The sequence below is a fragment of the Gadus chalcogrammus genome, chromosome 14, assembly GCF_026213295.1.
Source record: "Gadus chalcogrammus isolate NIFS_2021 chromosome 14, NIFS_Gcha_1.0, whole genome shotgun sequence".
NCBI classification, from domain to species: Eukaryota; Metazoa; Chordata; class Actinopteri; order Gadiformes; family Gadidae; genus Gadus; species Gadus chalcogrammus.
Genome location: NC_079425.1, coordinates 6841794 through 6860944, shown reverse-complemented (window position 1 = coordinate 6860944; position 19151 = coordinate 6841794). Strand labels below are relative to the sequence as shown.

The 19151-nt window shown below is 45.0% G+C and overlaps 1 protein-coding gene across 3 annotated transcripts; it reads left to right on the top strand.

The window, feature by feature from the left end:
• The first annotated feature begins 4 nt into the window (after positions 1-4).
• On the top strand, positions 5-7097 carry ccne1 (cyclin E1). 3 transcript variants are annotated; one of them, XM_056608530.1, is made up of 12 exons: positions 5-363; positions 885-935; positions 1137-1221; positions 1610-1672; positions 1867-2033; positions 2271-2406; positions 2921-3067; positions 3560-3655; positions 3780-3914; positions 4158-4269; positions 4732-4892; positions 5813-7097. In XM_056608530.1, the coding sequence occupies exons 2-12, from the start codon at positions 922-924 to the stop codon at positions 6011-6013; spliced, it is 1317 nt and encodes a 438-aa protein (XP_056464505.1). In that variant the 5' UTR covers positions 5-363; positions 885-921; the 3' UTR covers positions 6014-7097. The 3 variants fall into 3 exon arrangements, with proteins under 3 accessions (XP_056464505.1, XP_056464507.1, XP_056464506.1); XM_056608532.1 differs by lacking the exon at positions 5-363 and adding an exon at positions 378-689 and having other exon boundaries at positions 5813-7096; XM_056608531.1 differs by lacking the exon at positions 5-363 and having other exon boundaries at positions 696-935.
• Positions 7098-19151: the final 12054 nt, after the last annotated feature.

Here is a 19151-nt window from a genome sequence, read left to right as displayed (position 1 = left end):
TAATATTATGGGGTATTTATTAAAGCAACTGTGTTGTGAAACACTATTTTGAAGGGAGAATACCGAGCGGGTTCGAGGTGCTGTATGTACAGCGGTATAAAGAGGACCGGCAGTGTGTTGTTTAGCGCCAAGTTAAATCCAACCTCCTGACGTGTAATGCATCAAGTCATCTGTTACCAAAGAAGGCGCAAAATAGTCGCGCCAGCAGCTCAGAAGAACCAGCAAGCTGTCGGCTCACACACAACCGTCTGTGTGACTCCAACCATACTGACACTCTTAGTGTTTTAACAATTTGCCGACTCCTGCGTACTAAAAGCAAAGCTTATTTGCAATACGAGTGTACTTCAAGCGGGCTATCTTGAGGTGAGTTGAGTACAGTGTACACTTTAACTTTGTTTGGCTATTTTATTGCTAAGCTAATGCTAATTAAGGTCTAACAATTAAAATGCTTGCGCATATTTTCGAGTTAATCCCTACCAATGACCATCACCGACATGTCATTGCAATAAAAGTCGCATAAGAGAATTGATGAATGGAACTCTAGAGATCCCAGCTGCCTGGTGTTCGGCCATTATCTTGCAAGCCAGCTGTCCAAAGTTGGCAAAAAATAATGGTGTTCCTATTAACGATATTCTCCACCAACATACGATGTTCAACATGTAGGCTTCGGTCTTGCCATCAATGTGATTGTAAGAGTTATATTTGCAATATTCGGTGTATATTGTTGACGTGAACACATCATGTCCGCCTTCCATTTATTTCCCCGCGCTGAGCTGGGCTTTGTGTCCGCAGAAAACGAGCTGAGAGTGGGGGTTGGGACTGTGTTTTACTGTGTTTTAAAAGTGGAAAATTGTACAAACTAACAGCCAACATCGTCTCCTTAGGTTTGCTCTCAGACAGAGGGATACGCCTTTGGGTATAATGCTAGGAACAAGGTAAGTTTAACGTTATTATGGAGCCTACAGTGTGGCGTCAAAGAAAGTTGTGTGGATTGGTGCGCTGCTAGCGGGCTCAGCTAGTTAGCCCGCTGCTACTATGTCTCCCCTTTTTTGTACTGAAATGGGGTTCAACCCTAATGCAAAGGTCAACGTTGTCTACATTGCATTTTACAGATGTTTATTTTATTTTTTTCGCAGGCAAGAGGCAAAACCAAAGTCTGTTGCTGCGCTTCCTCATGATAATGCAACGCGGTCGAGGAAGAGGAAGGCAGATGTTGCTATTGTAAGTTGTTGGATGGCAAGCTGGTTACTTGTTGAGTGTTGCTCTAGCTTTATTTTGCAGTGCAACATGTCTGACATGAACATACGGAGGACGTAGCTATATTGAATAAAGAACTTGGGTAGATGAATACAGTGAACGCATTAATCTAGTCTGATACTAGTGTCCTAAGCATAGATTTCAGTAGGATGAAGCTGTCTAGGTCACATTGCTAGACTGATTTGTGTTTATTAATTAAGTTATATGATTCGAAAGTACTTGACATGAATGGCATATGATGATGCGGGTACAGTTATATATTTACCTTGATTCAATACTTGACAGATTGCATCCACATTTATTTCAAGGCAGCAGCATATGAAGCTCACCTATCTCTATGCTCATTCCTCAGTATTTGCGTGATCCAGATGAGGAGGTGGCCGAGATGACCCAGAAGAAACTTCGGGATTCAAAGGTATCTATTGACCTAGATCTCACCCATCAGGGCAATACTGTACCACATTTCCCCTGCGGCTAGTCAAATGTTGGTGAAATCTTATGAACTTTCCAAGATTAATTAACGGTAATTGCTCCCCAATAGTTTTCCAGGTTTTAAATGCTGCCGTCCCTGCAAATCAGTGTTCATTGTATTTCATTTGTCTTTTGAAGCATGGCAGGAGTCCCGACACTGGTTGTACCAGTCCACAGAGGTGGAACCCCACGCCTGATCAGGAAGAGGACCAACCGGTTACCCTGATCAGTGGAGGATTCCCTCACTACACATTTGGCCACATTTTTGTCACCCCTGTGCGATCATCCCCGCTTCCTGCACTATGGTGAGCACGCCTTGTGGTCAACGGGAAGTTAATTCAAGTTTTTACCTTCTAATGTTCCTTAACATTGGGTAAAGGACTTGAAGTTAAGATGTAATCCTAACGTCTTTAGAACATGTGGATTTAGATATAATCAGTGACTGTCGTAACGAAAAAATCGATATAACTGGTTTGTCAATCTGTGTGTTACAAAGATATGTATTAAAATGTATTTCCTACCCTATTTTATTTGACGCTCAGCTGGGCCAGTAAGGACGTTGTGTGGCACAACATGCTGGAAAAGGACAAGAGCTACATCAGGGATGTCCACATGATGGACAAGCATCCGCATCTTCAGCCCAAGATGAGGGCCATTCTGTTGGATTGGCTCATGGAGGTCTGTCAAACAAAAATCTAATTAATCTTGATGCCTCATACAAAGTTGTTTGGCATTTGGTCTTTATCTGCTCAAAACATCCATTGAAGTGTCATATAGTCGTATAGCTCATAAATCCATCCGTGCCCAGTGCATTACCCAGTGTGTGGGTATTTCCGTGTTGTGTCTCAGTAGGGCTGGGACTATCTAAACACAAAATAGTTATGATCAGAGCACTCCCCTTAGCTAGAAGGAACTCTTTCTAACCATTAAGACATTAGGCCCATTTCCACCCTTTCCCTCATACTGTGGGAGTCGCACAGTATGGTTCAGGGGGATTGAGGGGAGGCCACAAGTCTACTCATAAATTTAAGGGAAAGGATACATTTTAATCTTAGTTTTGCATGCAACACTCAGCAGAAATATTTAGTTGTTTTGCACATGTATTTGTCTTTACTAATGGAATGTCCTGTCATAATGCACACACGTTTTCTGACCACAACAATGAAGTGACCAATGATGTGTTGAATCACAGGTCAGTGAGGTGTACAAGCTGCATAGGGAGACGTATCACCTGGCCCAGGACTACTTTGACCGCTTCATGGCCACGCAGAGCAACGTGTTCAAGTCCACGCTGCAGCTCATTGGCATCAGCTGCCTCTTTATCGCCGCCAAGATGGAGGTTAGCATGACAGCCGCTCTTGGGAAACATTGCACCTTTCCTGTTGGAGTGCGTGGTTTATGTTGCTTGTGCATTGTGTGGTGGGTTTTTATGCAGTGTTTCACAATGAAGATCTACTCTTCTTTTTGTTGATGTGATGGAGTTGTTAAAAGTGTGGTGTCGTTTTTGATTAGATCACGATTTTTATCAGCAGTGTCTCACAGTCCTTTAATTATGAACACATGGGTGTTGCCCGATCCAAGTTGGTCTTCGGCTCTCGTCTGTAATCAGTTTCAGCACTTGGATGCACCAACTTCTCCCTGTGTGAATATGAGTCATAAACCTGGTATTCTGCTGAGCCAATCAATCATTTTAAAGGGAAATGGGATCAGGGAGCTATGCTCCAGTAGTTGCCAGGGATCAAACTTGTGACTTTCTAGATACACACACACTCTGCTCCATTCGCTATAGTCATTGCTGCTTCTGATCAATTGTGGCCTCTCTCTTTTTCAGGAGATGTACCCTCCAAAGGTGCACCAATTCGCCTATGTGACGGACGAAGCCTGCACTGAAGATGAGATCCTCAGTATGGAGGTCATCATCATGAAGGTAGGGCAAGATGGCGATGCAGGGAACATGCTCTTCCATCTTTGCAGTAGTTTGCGTTACGTGCTCCTGTGAGGTGCTTATTCAAATGTTTTCTCTTTCTCTCAACGCCGTCCTCTGTGCTCAGGAGCTGAACTGGAGCCTGAGTCCACAGACGCCCATCTCCTGGCTCAACGTTTACATGCAGGTGGCCTACCTGAAGGACACAGAGGAGCTGCTCATCCCCAGATACCCCCAAGCCACATTCACACAGATCGCGAAGGTGTGTATGTGTGTACGAGTAGACTTGTTGAATTCTTGGTAATGTGTCACTTACCAAGGTGTGCTCTATATCTGGATTCAGGGATTGTAATTCTTCCCTAAACCATAGTGCCAGTCAATTTAGAATAAATGTTAAATGGACCATTGCAATGGTATAGACACATGGTAATACAGCTGTATGATGTATGTATCTATATGGGAACATGCAGTTTTAACTGGTCGTTTCCCTTCCCTCTTCCCCAAGCTGCTGGACCTCTGCATGCTGGACGTGCGGTGTCTAGAGTTTCCCTACGGTGTTCTCGCAGCCTCGGCCCTCTTCCATTTCTCCTCCGTGGAGCTGGTGGAGAACGTGTCAGGTAAAAGACATGCTCAGAGGTTAAGGGAGCATCTGTCCTTCCTAACGCCGTTCAGCCAGTCCACTTCATCTGTGTGCTAGTTGCAAGTAACAAGGTGCAACTACTGAATTCACAAATTTAATGAATCTGGCAGAGCATTAGGACTTTGACTTTCTGAGCAGGATACCGTTAATCAGTGTATACATAGTTTCTCATCTATTTTACTTATTAATTATTTATCCATACTATGTGACCTAAGCTGAAAGATATTTTAAGATGAACATTAGGGATCAGAGCCAGGAGCTTTCTGGTCAAAGACAAAACCCCTAATCCACTAGACCCGTAGCAATTTGAATCTATTCAAAGGTGTTTGTATTCCTGAAAGCCATTCATATTTGTATAACGTCCCTTGTATTTGGGGGACCAGCTCCATATTGACGGTCCCACTTGCTCTCTCTCTCTCTCTCGCTCGCGTCAATGCAGCCCTGAAGAGGATGGAGGTGGATGAGTGCGTGAGGTGGATGGTGCCCTTCGCCATGGCCCTCCGGGAGGAAGGCGACGGCTCCCCCATGAGGACCTTCCCAGGAGTCCTGGAGGACGACGTACACAACATCCAGATACACACCGGCTACCTGACATGGCTGGTAAGGCTTAGCACCACCACCACGCATGCACTGTGCTAGGGGTTTGAGCGGGTACAATACGTCTCGGGGAGTTCAAAATGAGCCCTGCTGAAATGATGGATACAATTACTGTGTAATCTGAAATCGTTTTAATTTCATGGAACGCAAGCTTATTATGGAAAGCGATTTTAAAACAAAAAGACAAGACCTATTACATAAAATATAGAGTATATTTGACATAGAATTGCAGCTAGGCAATCCATGTTCAGAAGTATTGATTGGCTATTTTTATTACTTCTTTTCATATGACTAATTGCTTCTCCTTCATATTGAGGTGCATGAATTGTGTAGCATAAGAAAATGTATTGATAAAGGTGTGTTCTACCGAATTTGCAAGTAAAAGCCAATGGCTTGTGACACCGCCATACGTGGAAAAGCTCTCGGTTCATGGTTTCATTTGCGGAAAATACAATAAAAATGGATTGCCGATGGCGTACTTGTGGTGTAGGCCCGACGGAAATGCAACAAATAGAAAAAATTGCATATTTGTTTCTAATATGAACCATACTCTGCTCCATGTAGGTGAATGATGGGCATAGTTCAGTCTCTGCAAAGTCCTAAACCCCTTTTATTAATTCATTCTTATATAGTTAACTTTACATCGAAGCGATTTGCAGTGAGCATAGAACTATAGACTTCATGGGCATTTTGCTGAAGTATACCGTCACACTGAGGTTTGAATCTAGGGCTCTTCAGCTGGCAGTCGATCAACATGGCTGGTTCACCACCTGTTCCGAAATATAGAATTGCTAATTAAGTGTCAAGCAAAGTGTACAAAACGAAAGGAAAAACAATAGTCCCCCATTCTCAAAATGGCAGCAATGACCCTGCAGCTTACTTGATGGCACCACATAAAAACGTTATGTACATTGCATTCACAGGACAAGGCCCACTCGTATCAGGCCTCTGAACTGGAGCACCCTGGCAACTGCCCCATGCCCTCGGGGGTCCTGACTCCGCCCCTTAGCAGCGAGAAGACGGAGGAGGTGCTCAGAGTCAACGCTGCCGCAGTCGCCGCTGTCTGCAGCATGGGACAAAGGCTGAGCGCCAGCTCTGATCCAGAGCCCAGGCCGCGTCATTAGAGGAGCGGCAACCGGAAGGCCCTTTTTTCAAACAAACAAATGTTATCTTCACTTTGCCCGTCCGGAAGAACGAGGCCAGCATTACAGACACGGGCTTGTTCTTCGCGCTGAAGGGTTACACGCCAGTTCCCCCCCCCGAAATGTGGATTACTCTGACGGGACGGAAGCTGAGATGGGGAACCAGGCTGTTAATTAATCGTTGAAGAGGACCTTTTTTAATTATTGCTCGTGCTGCTCACACCAGACCAAAAGCTTTTTTTTTTCGTTCTGTTCGAGATCGAGTGGGATGAATTGACTTCAAGACAATGGAGGGGGGGGGGGGGGAATGCTGGGGGGGGGAATGCTAACTTTGTACGTAATAACTTAATGGATACTCCCCTGTGCCGCTCCTTCTCATCTGCCCACTTATGTTTGGTGTTCGGTCCACATGCTGAGCAGATAGTTGAGGTGGAAATTTAAAGGCTCTCTGGAACAAGACCACTCAGTCACTTTTAGGAATTCCAGAAAAAACAAGAATACGCTTTGGATTAATTACCGTGAGGACCCTTTTGTCAACTGTAACTTTTTCCTTTTTTTTTAGGCAGAGGTTGAACTAATTGAAAATATGTTTTTAATATTTTCTTTGTTTGGAGTGAGTGTTTTTTAATTATATTATTTGCAGGTGTTTTTACAGGGGACCCACTAGCCCACAAACATTTTACCAGGGTCATCTTTGACTCTGTGCTGCTATTAAAGGGGGACTTTGCATAATGGTGGGGAAATGTACGCCTGTGTGTGTGTGTGTGTGTGACGTGTGTGTGTGTGTGCCTGCATGGGTTTGTGTCTCCTACCATGCCATTTTGATGGAGGGGACATTTTATTATTTTTTTTATTTCCCATATGGGACCAGTAGCTCTGCTACCTTTAATGGAGAAGTGAACCAGCCAAGCTTCTGAAGCTCAAATGGTTGATTGTATTTCTTTTGTTGTTTTTAATCCCTCCCAAACCGTATTTTCCCACCAACGGTAAGATTTATATTTGACATTTTAAACTGAAATGCTGCTACATATATTTTTCAATAAAGATTGTCTAAAGATCATTTTCTATATTCTGGCTTTTATTTAAACCTATATAAATGTATACCTATGTTTACTGTTGCGCAAACACCAGAAACAAGGACAACTTCCATTTTCAATACCTACACTAAAATATCAATATGCTTATGATGAACATTCTGCTCGTCTATTCTCCCAAAAGCTGGACGTTCCCTCGAGTTGTTGACACCGCCATGTGCTTATGACTGGCTGAATGTGAGCCACTAATTGTAAAGCACCTGAGTGGCGACAGGTTAGGAAAGCACTACAAATGGTGTCCATTTATGTAAATGATAATGGTATTTTACAAAACATTTATTGTTTGAAGAAGTACTTGAGCCGTAGTGGTACGACACCGCAGTATTTATTGTTTAATCATTGCTCGACGTTTGACTACGCTCAACTTCTTTGCTAATAGGGCTCTGATACGGACAAAGATGCCTCAGGTGCGTCGACGATAACAAGAAGTCAATGATCGAAGTTGTGATGAACTAGTCGACTAGGTTGCATCAATTTAGTTTAAATAAGTAGACGAGCAGCGTTGAACTGCACAGAATGGTGAATGTTCTATCAACCCGGATCATCAAAGTAAAATTCGGGAGTAAAATATATTCAGACCCATAACGACGACGGTGAAAGTAAGTAAAAACATGAAGTTTGCCCTCTACCTCACTATTAATCACTGTTTGAGCTAATGACGGTATAGTGCATTAGCTGTGACTCAACATGTTGTTGGGTCACACTCGGGGCTGAACTTAAAGTAAATATAGCCTATTTTAATTTATGTAGCTGGGTTACCTTATTTCTTAGTGCTACAATTATTATACAGTCAAACTTGTCAGTTGAAACAAAAAGATGACGTGATATCGTTTGAGGCTAATGCAGCAACTCACCATTGTACTCTGCATTAGACCAAACGACCACTTGATGGCAGTATAACACGGCGGTTTTATTTGAGACTTTTAGAAAATGGTCTACAGAAATACACTATTTCAAATTAGTTGGAGCTGGTGATGTACAGATTTCAAATACTACCCATATATAGGCCTACCTATTTTTCAGCCCTTGGAGTTATAGGCTACATTTTTTTTCAAAACTAATAGGCCGTCTACCAATGTCCAAACAACAATCACTGTATATTTCTGAGTGTTTGGCTGAAATATAGGCTATGCTTAATATGGCTCTCGGATTTAATGTTAATAATTGTGACTGTGTTAATGTTGTCTTTAAGATCTATCTGGTGTAAATAGTACATACTATTATTGTTTTATGACTTATTTTGGACCGGCGCTCTGAGATGTACCTGTTTTTCTGCCAACTGTCAAGCTTGTTGTCAAAATGAATAATACAAAACATTTTCAAGATGATATTACATCACAATCCTATGATGTATAATTATGAATATTTTTTTTGTTAGAGGGGATAAATCAATGGGTTAGGCCCATGTTTTTGTATATTTATATATATATATATTTTTTTCTATATGTGTACACGTAGCCTATAATAATGTTGTCTGGATGTTGTCGGGAACACCCCATCCCTATTCTGGACACGCAACACCGTATACAACAACGAAGAACTTCATCCATTTAGACTATTAAGGAGCGCGTCACAAGAAAACTAGATCAGTTGCGGTTTAAACCTCATATTGTTGGGTAACGGGGGTAAAACTCCAATCGCAGATGTAGGCTTGTTGGTCCCTATGGGTTACCCCTCCTCGCAGCGCCAGCGCTGCCACGAGTACCCACGGTGTTGTTTGCGACAGCTGAGTCGCGTTAGATCGGGGCCAGACCTCCCTCAGGGCTCTGACACCGTCCCGTGTAAACAAGCAGCTTCAGTGTATATCAGGCAGACGCTTTGATGTCACCCGTCTGACTTCATTTCTTTCTTTCTTTTTTTTCTTCCTCCTCCGATTGCAGCAAAGTTGCATGCGAAAGTATCCGTGCGCTCCAAAACTCCCCCAGTTAATGATCAGAAAATGCCGCATAAGTGACTGCAATTAAATGCAGAGCATGTCATCCACGTCTATCAGTCCGAGAACAAGTCCGGTGGATAATGAGGAACCAGAACAGCCCCTGCCTGCCAGGTTTCAACTCTATGGAACATGTCAGTTCGCACTGGGAATATACTGCACATGCCGGTCTTTCTGTCACGGTGTTTAAACCTACGTCTGTCTCCCTCTTGTGGCCACTCTAATTAACCACATCAGGTCCACTCGAGAAAGCAGTTTGTGTCCCCTATATTCAGAGGAGAGAGAGAGGCGATTGTCCCCGAGGAACTAGCTGGTCTTGTCACATCCAGGATTTGTGTATTTGCGTGACAGTTAATTATAGGTTACTTATCAGATCATAACAAATGCCACACACACACACACCATAATGAGCAGTGGACTATTTACATCAAGTCAAGAGCCACAGCTGACCTCATTATACACACACACACACACACACGCACACGCACAGACTAGACTATTTAAGGCTATTTAATATTGGAATCATTTTAGCTGACGTCTATGTCACGTTAAAAAAAAATAATACCATCATACCTTTTTGTCTCTGAATATCAGAGCACATCGAGTAATGTAGAATGAAGCATGTGTAGATTATGAATATGAAAGATTTCAATAAATAGCTGTTTACTGTATGGGTGTTCATGTGAGTTTCTTTATAAGACTGTATACGGCAGATGTGTTCAGATATGCTTGTGTTTGTATTCTTGTGCATCTTTGTAATTGATTGTCTGACTTTTTGCATGAATTTGTGTGCGTCTGTGTGTCTGTGTGTGCGTGTGCATGTTCGTTAATCCATGCCTGTGTGTCAACCAAGAGAGGCCGTTTCCTGTCGATTCTTCCCCACACATCCCGACTCCTTTTTGTCCATTGTAGCTCCTTTAATTAAAGTGATTTTATTCACAGGCACACAGCTGGCATCGGCTACTTTCCATTAGGCATCTGAGTGGACGCCTCCTTCACTGGGAGGACCCGCTCTGGGGCCGCTTCCTATGGAGTGTGCAATGCTATTTTCATCTCCCAGCTGAGTTTGTTGTGTGTTTTGAATTTATTAATCATTGATTTTAATGCGCTGCCTCTTGACAGTGGCAGCCACCCCTCCTCCAACCCCCCTATTGCATTAATTAATTCCTGCTTCCCAAGCTTTACAAAATGGCATTTAAAAAACAATGAGAGGTCGACTGGCGTTTCCACTGACATATAAAGCGAGCGCGTCAAAAAAAGGAAAGCAAAATGTCAAAATTTGCTTTTATTTGTTCTTCCCATGGCAGATTTCATTGCCTCCTTTTCATTTGATGCCGCCAGATAGAAAGCAGGTTATTTTAGGGTGGCATTGAAATGATGAGTAAATACAGTTTTGTCACCTTTTAATATTCAGCCTGTCTTTTTTCGGGGGTGTGGGGGGCGATATGTGTCTGAAATGCAATAATGTCTGTTTTGTCGGGCATGTTACCCTCACCCTGACAGCTTTGCTTCCTGGGAGCGTCTGGAATGCTCTCAAAGGAACTGTAGGTCTTAAGTTGAGGATAAGGGCCACGCAGCGACGCCAACAAAAGGTAGTCTGTCTTTATCCTTTGAAGTCTTAGACAACTATGTGCACAAAGGTTCCCCTTCCTTGAATTTGTGGGAATAGTAAAAGAGGGAGGGAGGGAGATTGGATCTTAAACTAAGCATATGGTGGTAGGAATTTGAATAGTGTTTGGGATTTGAATGCATTGACGGCGGTGTGTGTTCTTTTTTTCCCCCCCTCTTTTTTTTTATTTATTGAGCAGACCTGAATTGTTCATCCATTTAAATGAGTGACTGGTCTGTGTGTTTGAAGAGATAAAAGCCGGCTCTCATAATCCTTATTGACACTCTGGGATGCGTAAAGACAGGCTATGGCTAAGTCCCCGCCGTGCCCTGCCCCGTGGAAAGGGGCCTCATCCCTATTCACACCGGGTTGCTTAATGCTAAAGATTTCCTGACAGATTGCTTTCAGCAGATTGATTAGCACATGTTGTTGGGGAGCCAACTTCCAAAAACCGTGAGTGTTTCTTTCCACGATTCTTCATTGTGTGTATCTTTGTGATTTTGTGTGTGTTTATTGTGTGTGTGTGTGTGTGTATTTTTGGGGTACGTGAACTTAGTGTATGCGTTTGTGTGTAGTATATGCACGTGTGTTTTTGTGTGTATGTGTGTGGTACACGCAGTGTGTACGCCCCAGAGAGAGTGGGAGTCATGGAGAGCTTATCTTACGCTTCAAAAAGCATTCCTGCTTAAAATTAAAAAAAGAAAAAAAAGGCAAACAACCCCAGTCGTAACCTGATGGCATTTAGCTGCCCCCCCGCTGAGCTGCAGCGCTCACATACATACAGAGCTGACAGCTGCAGGAGATAATAAACCTGACTCCTCTTGGCTCACCTCCATCAAGCCCTAAACGGTTGTACTGTAGGAGGGAGACACACACGCAGGCGGACACACACACACACACACACCCACACACACACACACACACCCACACACACACACACACACACACACACACACACACACACACACACACACACACACACACACACACACACACACACACACACAGTCACTTGCAAATTCGTCATTGAAAACACCCTCTTGTTGTCTTTTAAAAATATGAAAGCTATCTTTTTTTATCTCCATTGCGTCTCTCTCAAAATCTATTTATCAATCTATCTCACAGCTCTCTCCTGAGCTGTGAGATGAACGGGCTTGAATCATTTCCCTGGTATCAGTTTGATCATCCTCTGATGGAGGCCGGTTGAATGGATGGACTGTAGGGTTCGGCAGGCGCTGGCACGCGTCCTCACAGCCTCGGTCTCTCCTCTACGTGTGTTCAAGTGTCGCTGAGTTCCTCCCTCTGCATGGACTGCAGATGTATTATAAGAACGGGAAGCATTCCAGGCCCCTGGTCCTTTAGCAAACAATGCAACTGCTTGACACTGTTCAATTACCGCCCTCGTGAAACCAAATGATCTGCGGAACCAGCATCTGAGAGAGAGGGAGAGAGCGTGTGAGGGAGGGATGGAGGGATAGAGGGAGAGATTCTCTCGTCCAGGCTTTACCACCCTGCCTGCATGGCCTCCAAAGGCATAGAGGGGGGGCTGAGGATGAGATGGAGAGGGTGGGAGAAAAAAATGGAGAGAGAGTGGGAGAGCGAGGGGGTCTCATCGATCAGGGGCGATCGTTGAGAGTCAGCCCACCTCCCCCCGCCTCGCATTGTTTTTAACTCGGCTCTCAACCCTGTTGCCATGGCACTGAGGATGGCACTTCAACCCCTGTGCTTAATGATCTCTTGGATGATAGCCTACTTGTCAGGCATTCATGCCCCATTCTGTTGAGCTGCAAGACAGAGAAATGAGAGAGCGGGAGAGCCAGAGAGAGCGGGAGGAACGGAGCGGGGATGAAGTATGGGGGGGATAGCTGCTTAAACATTTTATCCCGAGCTTAAGCGACAGTGAACAGCGTGTTTATTGATAAAGTGAGATGTTTTAAGGGCAAGGCGATTCAGCATTAAAAAGGTAGATTTCTGTGGCGTCTTCCTGGGCTCCCCGAGGCCTGGACATAGCCTTGATAGACGGACATTCGGAGGGAAGGCGGGAGAGGGAAACCAATTTGCATTCGTTTAGTGTCTCCTTTGTTTTGCAGCGTTACTTTAAAAGCCATCCTTCTCTTCTGGCAGTTCAGTGCTGGGTGAGGGATTACCGCTCATATAAATAGCATCCATTGATTTTGACTAAGAGACTACTCTCTGTCATTATGAAGGCAGAAAATCCTAATTTAGAAATCTGCAAAAAAAAAAAAGAAAAAGAAGAGAGACGAGCCTTCCATTGGATTCCGTAATCCGCCATATTGCATGAAATCGGGGGTGTCGTGTTACAATACACGGGTTTTAGTCATCGCAGACAAAGGTGGTGCCGCGAGCCAGCATGGCACGAGTCCTCAGTGAGGAAAACCGACATTTTTTGTATTAAATACCGCCTTATCTGGCAACCGTCCATGCTTGTACCATAGAATGTAATGTAATGTCTTCCTCTCTATACGTGGGCACGCTACGCTCGGCGCTCAAGGGTTCGCCGTTCTTGAAGGACACGTTTAAGGGCATGGTTTCCTTTTTTCTTTTCTTTTTTTGCACGTGAAGCGAAAAAAAAAAGAAATGACTAATTAACACTCAATGTTTCCTTGAAATGTATTTCAATTATAACACAAACGTGTCATAATTTATTCAGTTTTTTTTTATAACACATTGGCCATCAGCACGTCTAATCCAGGTATTTCCACAGCTGAGCTATCGATGGATTGTTTAATGTACCGCCCACACCCTGCCACCCCTATACCTTCCCTCCACCTTCCCCCTCTGTTTTGTCCCATTGGGTGTAGCAATCGAGCATAATCACATATGACTTCAGGGAGGCGATGCGTGCTAGGATGCCCCCCCCCCAGAACCCCCTACCCCTCACCTCACCATAACCACCATTCCCCCCCATTATTTAAATATGGAATGTCTCTGGCCCTCTCAGCCAGAGACATTAGCCAACAGTATTGATTGAGATTCACAGGGAGGAAGAAGGGGGGGGGGAAAAAGGAAAGAAAAAAGCGAGGAGATGTGTTGGCTCTCAACGCTTGTGCTGTTCGATCACATCTGACCTATTCTTCTCCTCCTCCTCCTCCTCCTCCTCTTCCTCCTCCTCCTCCTCTATGAAAGGTTTGCTGTGAGAAAGAGGCGATGAGAAGCAGCACCGGCGGAGAGAACAACCTGGCGCTGGTCTCTCTCGACCAGATTCAGGTTGTTGTTCGGTCGTCCTCTGTTGTTGTTTGTTTGTTTGTTTGTTTGTTTGTTTGTTTGGTGGTCTGGGGCACTATTCCCTCCTGTGCATTCGGTGGTTGTCGATGAGCGGTTGCCCTGCCAGTAGCTTCCTCTAGCGGTCCCGCTGGGCGCCGCTCTGCTGGATGATCTAATCAAAATGTGTCCGTCACGATGCGCGCCGCCGACGTCAGGAAACAGGGCCCACGTTGCAGCCGCCAGATCTCCATGGCCTGTTTAGAGCGTGTGAATGTCAATGGCGTGCTCCATCGCTCCAGCTTCATGGGAATACAATTTGTGGGAGGGTGGGGTGGGTGGTGGGGTAGGGCCGTGCTGGGGGGGGGGGGGGGGGGGGGGGTAGGAATATCTTTGCCGAGGAGCATTTGCATGAGCCATGAATATGATTGGCTAGGCGGTTGTGTTGGGGGGAAAAAAATCAAAAAAGGGGCATTACATTTGAATAATACCAAATGAGAGTATGGGATCTATGTATAGACGGCGGGTGTCTATTCTACCCCTTAATGGGATCACTGGATCATTCAAGGTAATGCCCTGTCCACACCCAACCATGCACTGTCCTCTTGTGTGTAGTCGCTTTGGCGCACGGCCCGCATGGAAGTGTTAAAGAAAGAGATCCAAATATTCTCTCTTATTGGCCAAAGTTCAGTTGAAGTGTGGCTCTTGTTTCACAGACAGGCTGCGATGAGGAAGGTACTTAGACCCCCAACGCAATAAAAACAAGTTTAGATAACCAACCCTTCAGTTTTATCTGCTTTTATCTTCCATTGTGTACCAGAGAGCGTTTAAAGAAGAGCTGCCCCCCCATCCCCATAATGCAATAGGGCGGACGCTTCCTGTGCGTCATAAATAAGGTATTGAAAGGTCCAATTGAATTAAACTAAAAGAGATCTGTGAAGAAACGGCGAGTACTTTACACTTTTTTCCCCTTCCTCTCTCCTTTTTTCTTTGGACGTCCGGAATTGCTGTAAATTGACACTGAAATGGGTCCGTCTCGCCTCACGCTGCCCCCCCCCCCCCTCCCATCCAGCACCCCCCCCCCCCCCCCCCTAGAACATTCGGATATAGCGTGCATATTAACAGGCTCGCCGCAAATTGTGTTGAAATGGGACAGAAATGTGGTGAATGAGATCCATCGTCAAGCAGATTGCGTTTCCCCCTCATCAGAGAGGGGGGGGGGGGGGGGGGGGGGGGCTTGATTTCATCCCCGACTGAAGCCTGATGGGTTATTATGACGTGGCTGGGGCCAATTAGCTGACCTTGGCCTGAATACTCCCCACCCCCTCTCGCATTTTCTGGTCTCTGATTGGCTCAAGCTAGTGCCATTTGCAGTGCAAACTGTTGTGCAAGTGCCCTCCCCTGGAAGTCGTTTAAGCCCAAGAAAAACGGTGTTTGCAGTAACATGTTCTTCACCAGAGGAGGTGCTGTCCTGGGGGGGGGGGGGGGGGTGAATCTAGTGTTTGCTGCTTTGAATTGACACATCACATGAAGGAATGATCCCATAATAGTTAATTTCTGGCCCAATACTAATCTACACCTTATCGTCGAATCAGCTGTTTGAATCGAATGTAAAGCTGTTTGAATCGAGGGTGCCGGTGCAAATTGCATGAAGGAATGACTCATCTCAACTGATTTAGATCCAAAACTATAGGAAACCAAATCGGCAACCAAGAAGCCTGCTCGCACACGCCCACCATCATCATCATTACCACAGAATCCGAATGAATACTTTTGCTCGGTTTTCTAAATACTCAGGCTAAGCTTTTTAGCTTTCTGAAAAAAGGGAAAAAAAAAAATAAGCACAGGTCACCACAAGGAGTCCCAACACCCCTTGCCGGTACCTGCTATATGCAGGCTAGCTGTTTGGTGCAAGTTGCATCAGCATTAAGGGGTTGTCATTCTTCTGTTTGCGCTTCATCAAGGGGATTCTCCTTTTGCCTGGTAGCGACTGTCAGGGATATTCCGGAGCAACAGAAAAATAAATGGTGTTGAGGAGGTGGGTTGGGCTGGGACGAGGGGGGGGGGGGGGGGGGGGGGGTGATGCGTTGAATATACATGCTATTAATAATTAACTGCATGCTTTATTCCCCTATGAAAGTTATTATGCAGGATGAATATTTCATACCAGTGCCAGCCAGGCCCTACATGACAACGGCGCTAAGACAAAGGATTGTAATGGCACACAAAGTTTGACACGTCTTTCTGGGCGCCCGAAATGTACGACCTTCATCTTACATTGAAGATTCACGAGTTGCCCCTCAGATGAATGTCTGTTTTTTGGTCTTCAGGTCCCTTTATTCATGCATGCTGCCTCTTCTCCATATTTATGCACAAAGCAACAGAGAGCAAAAAAAGACATTTAAAAAACGTGTTCCATTTTCAGTCATGACGCGCACAGAAGTAGCTTCACCCTTAGTCTGTCTGTTTCTGCAAATTGGTGGCCCTCATAGGGCAGTCGGATTCTGGAGCCTCCATGGGATCACCGAGCCCAACCAGATTATGCACCCCCTCTCAGTGCTTGACCCCTGGATGCAAGGGCTACTCAGACGGGGTGGAAGGAAAGTGCTGGTTGGAAAAATACAGTCGGTGGACTCCAATGGGAGCATGATGGTGTGTCAATGGTGGTCGATGTCACCTACAAAATTTGGCAGTGTGAACATTTGTGGAACTGTGAGATAATTCGCATTAGTGGTGTGATCTGTGTAGCAGTGTAGAGATTTTATACAGCGGTGGTTTGTATGGAAGCCAAAAGGGAAAAACCGGCGGTTATGATTCATCTTTTCTTTTTCTTCTCTCTCTCTCCCTCCGTCTCTTCGTCGTCATCACTGCTCCCATACAATGAAGTTCAAATCGGAAATACAAACTATTGTAACGACACTAAAGTTTTGTACGTACCGTGCGTGTATCTCTCTCGCTCACACGCTCTCTCTCTCGCTCTCTCTTTTAAACCCTGATCTATCCCTGCTCTCTTCGTCGCTTGCTCATTTACACCATCTACCTCTGGTGCTCTCTCACCAGCTCCCACCTCTCAAGTGTTGACCTCTCTCGCTCTCCCCCTCTGGAGTTCCTCGCCGTCTGTCTTTGTGTCTGTCCGTCTTGCTGTCCCTCTCTCTTCCTCTTTATATGTCTCTCTCTCTCCTTCTAAACTCTCTTGCCTCATGATGTGCCATAGCGAGACACAATTATCCACTTCATTTGAGTTGCGCCACTAATGGCCAGGCCAGGTCTCTCAAGGGGGGGGTTTGGGGGTGGTGGTGTGGGGGAGAAGGTTGTCCTGCATGGGGACGGAGGAGAGGGGGAGCGGTGGGGCGGGGGGGGGGGGGGGGGTTGGGGGGTGGAGCTAGGTAGCAGTAATTGTAGATGGTGTAACGAGCGTGGAAACGGCCACGGCGCACTGACTCCGCCATTACAGCCGACCCACCAGTGACCCACCCCACCCCACCCTCCCACCCCACCCTCCCACCTGTCCCCTCTTCCCCCCCCCCATCCCACCCACGCCCACCGCCTCCACCCGCACCTCCACCTCCCTACTTCCCCCCCTTCAGCCGAGGAAATGTTTAGCCTCACAGCCCATTAACCCCAAGTGGTTTGACACTCTCTGCCCCCAACCCAGCTCAGCTCTCCCCCCCCCCCCTCCCACCCCCCACCACAGACCACACACTGCACACCGCACACACCACCCTCACCTGTGGCCCCCACGAGAGGGCTTGTTAATATTTCACGACGGACCTGCAAATTCGTCCTACAACATAAAACAAGGCTTCCGAGTCTCTCCTTTGCCCCTGCCCCCTTTTAACAGGTTTACTCAGAACGCCCCAGAATGTTTTTTATGTCTTCTTCTGTTGCATCCATTGCTGAAAAAAGATTGAGTCAATGATTTATGGATTATGAACTTTTTAATTTGTTGTCTTCACGCCAACCTTCAAAGCAGCAGTCATCCAGCGATAATAAAGACCAGCCTTTAACGCTCCAAAGTAGAGTCAGCTCACAAAGACATAATCTACTCGAGCAGAGGGTCGGGGCTGGATCAAGCTCGATGTTGGAGCTGTTAATGCTGGGTGGTCCGCGCTTCTTCCTTTTGAGGTCCACATTCCATGGTGTTTGATAATATTCATAGCCAGACAGCTACTTATAAGGCTAGGGGGAACCTCCCAATGTTATGTTGCATGCCACACAATGTGCGGTTGTCCCAAAGAAACTGTATTTGATTTATTTTTTGCATTTCCATATTAGTGTTACAATTTAATATCATGGTGAAGTAGAGGAGATGCAATTATTTTAATAGTATTATTGTTACTATTTATCTTGAATAATTTAAATATTTGTTTTGTGTGCAGTTAAAGGGGAACAGTAATAATCCATATTATAAACACAGGAACTAGGGGATATGGTAACCATATTATTTATAATTTGCTAATTTAGCTTTGAACAATTTATTTCCAAACTAACTATAATGTCGCCTCCTGGTAATATGAGCGTTCTGGTAATAGACGCTAGGTAATTCCACCAAACAAAATTAAAATCATATTAACTAGGCAGCAATGGCTAGCAGCTAACAATAACAGGGTTAAGTCTCTGCATTGTTGTCCTGGTTACTAGCAAACTGACACGCTAATTGACATTACGGCAATATTTGTAGCTAAACTATGCACTTGTTTAGCAAACGTTTTTTCCCTGCTTCCTATTACAACAATTAACCTGGAAAATATTTGGTTCTCTTAACGTGCAAGGATCCTACCCAGTAGGCAAATGACACACACACACACACACAACCGGCACACACAAGAAGAGCTTAATTTTTGTGTGTCTCCTGTTACTTTCAGACTAGGCTATAAGATAATGTTTGCCTCATTTAAAGCAACCCTTTAATTAAGTCCCCTCTTCTCTCCTCCTTCTACAGGTGGCGGTTCTCCTGCCTGTATGGAAGACACAGCTGGACCTCAGACCTGGACCTCGCTGTGGAAGGGACGAACAGGTAAGGTGGTTGTGATGGTGATACACCTTATGAAACTGATTGGAGTCACTGGCGAAAACCAAAGAGATCAACACAAATCAAAAACACTTGTATGATCACACAAGAGCTACAGAAGTCTTACCTTTTTGTTTTAATATTATTTTGGTGGAAAAAGCCGCACTGATTACATCTAGTGTGTTCTTAACAATGACAAGTTAGGAGTGGAAGGACACGGAAACGCCACGACTGGTGTTTTATGTTATACA

Excerpts from the sequence above, each read along its gene's own strand:
- ccne1 (XM_056608530.1), top strand. Across the intron at positions 1,673-1,866 it reads AGAAACTTCGGGATTCAAAG|CATGGCAGGAGTCCCGACAC; the intron begins GTATCTATTGAC and ends TGTCTTTTGAAG. Across the intron at positions 4,893-5,812 it reads CCGGCTACCTGACATGGCTG|GACAAGGCCCACTCGTATCA; the intron begins GTAAGGCTTAGC and ends TTGCATTCACAG.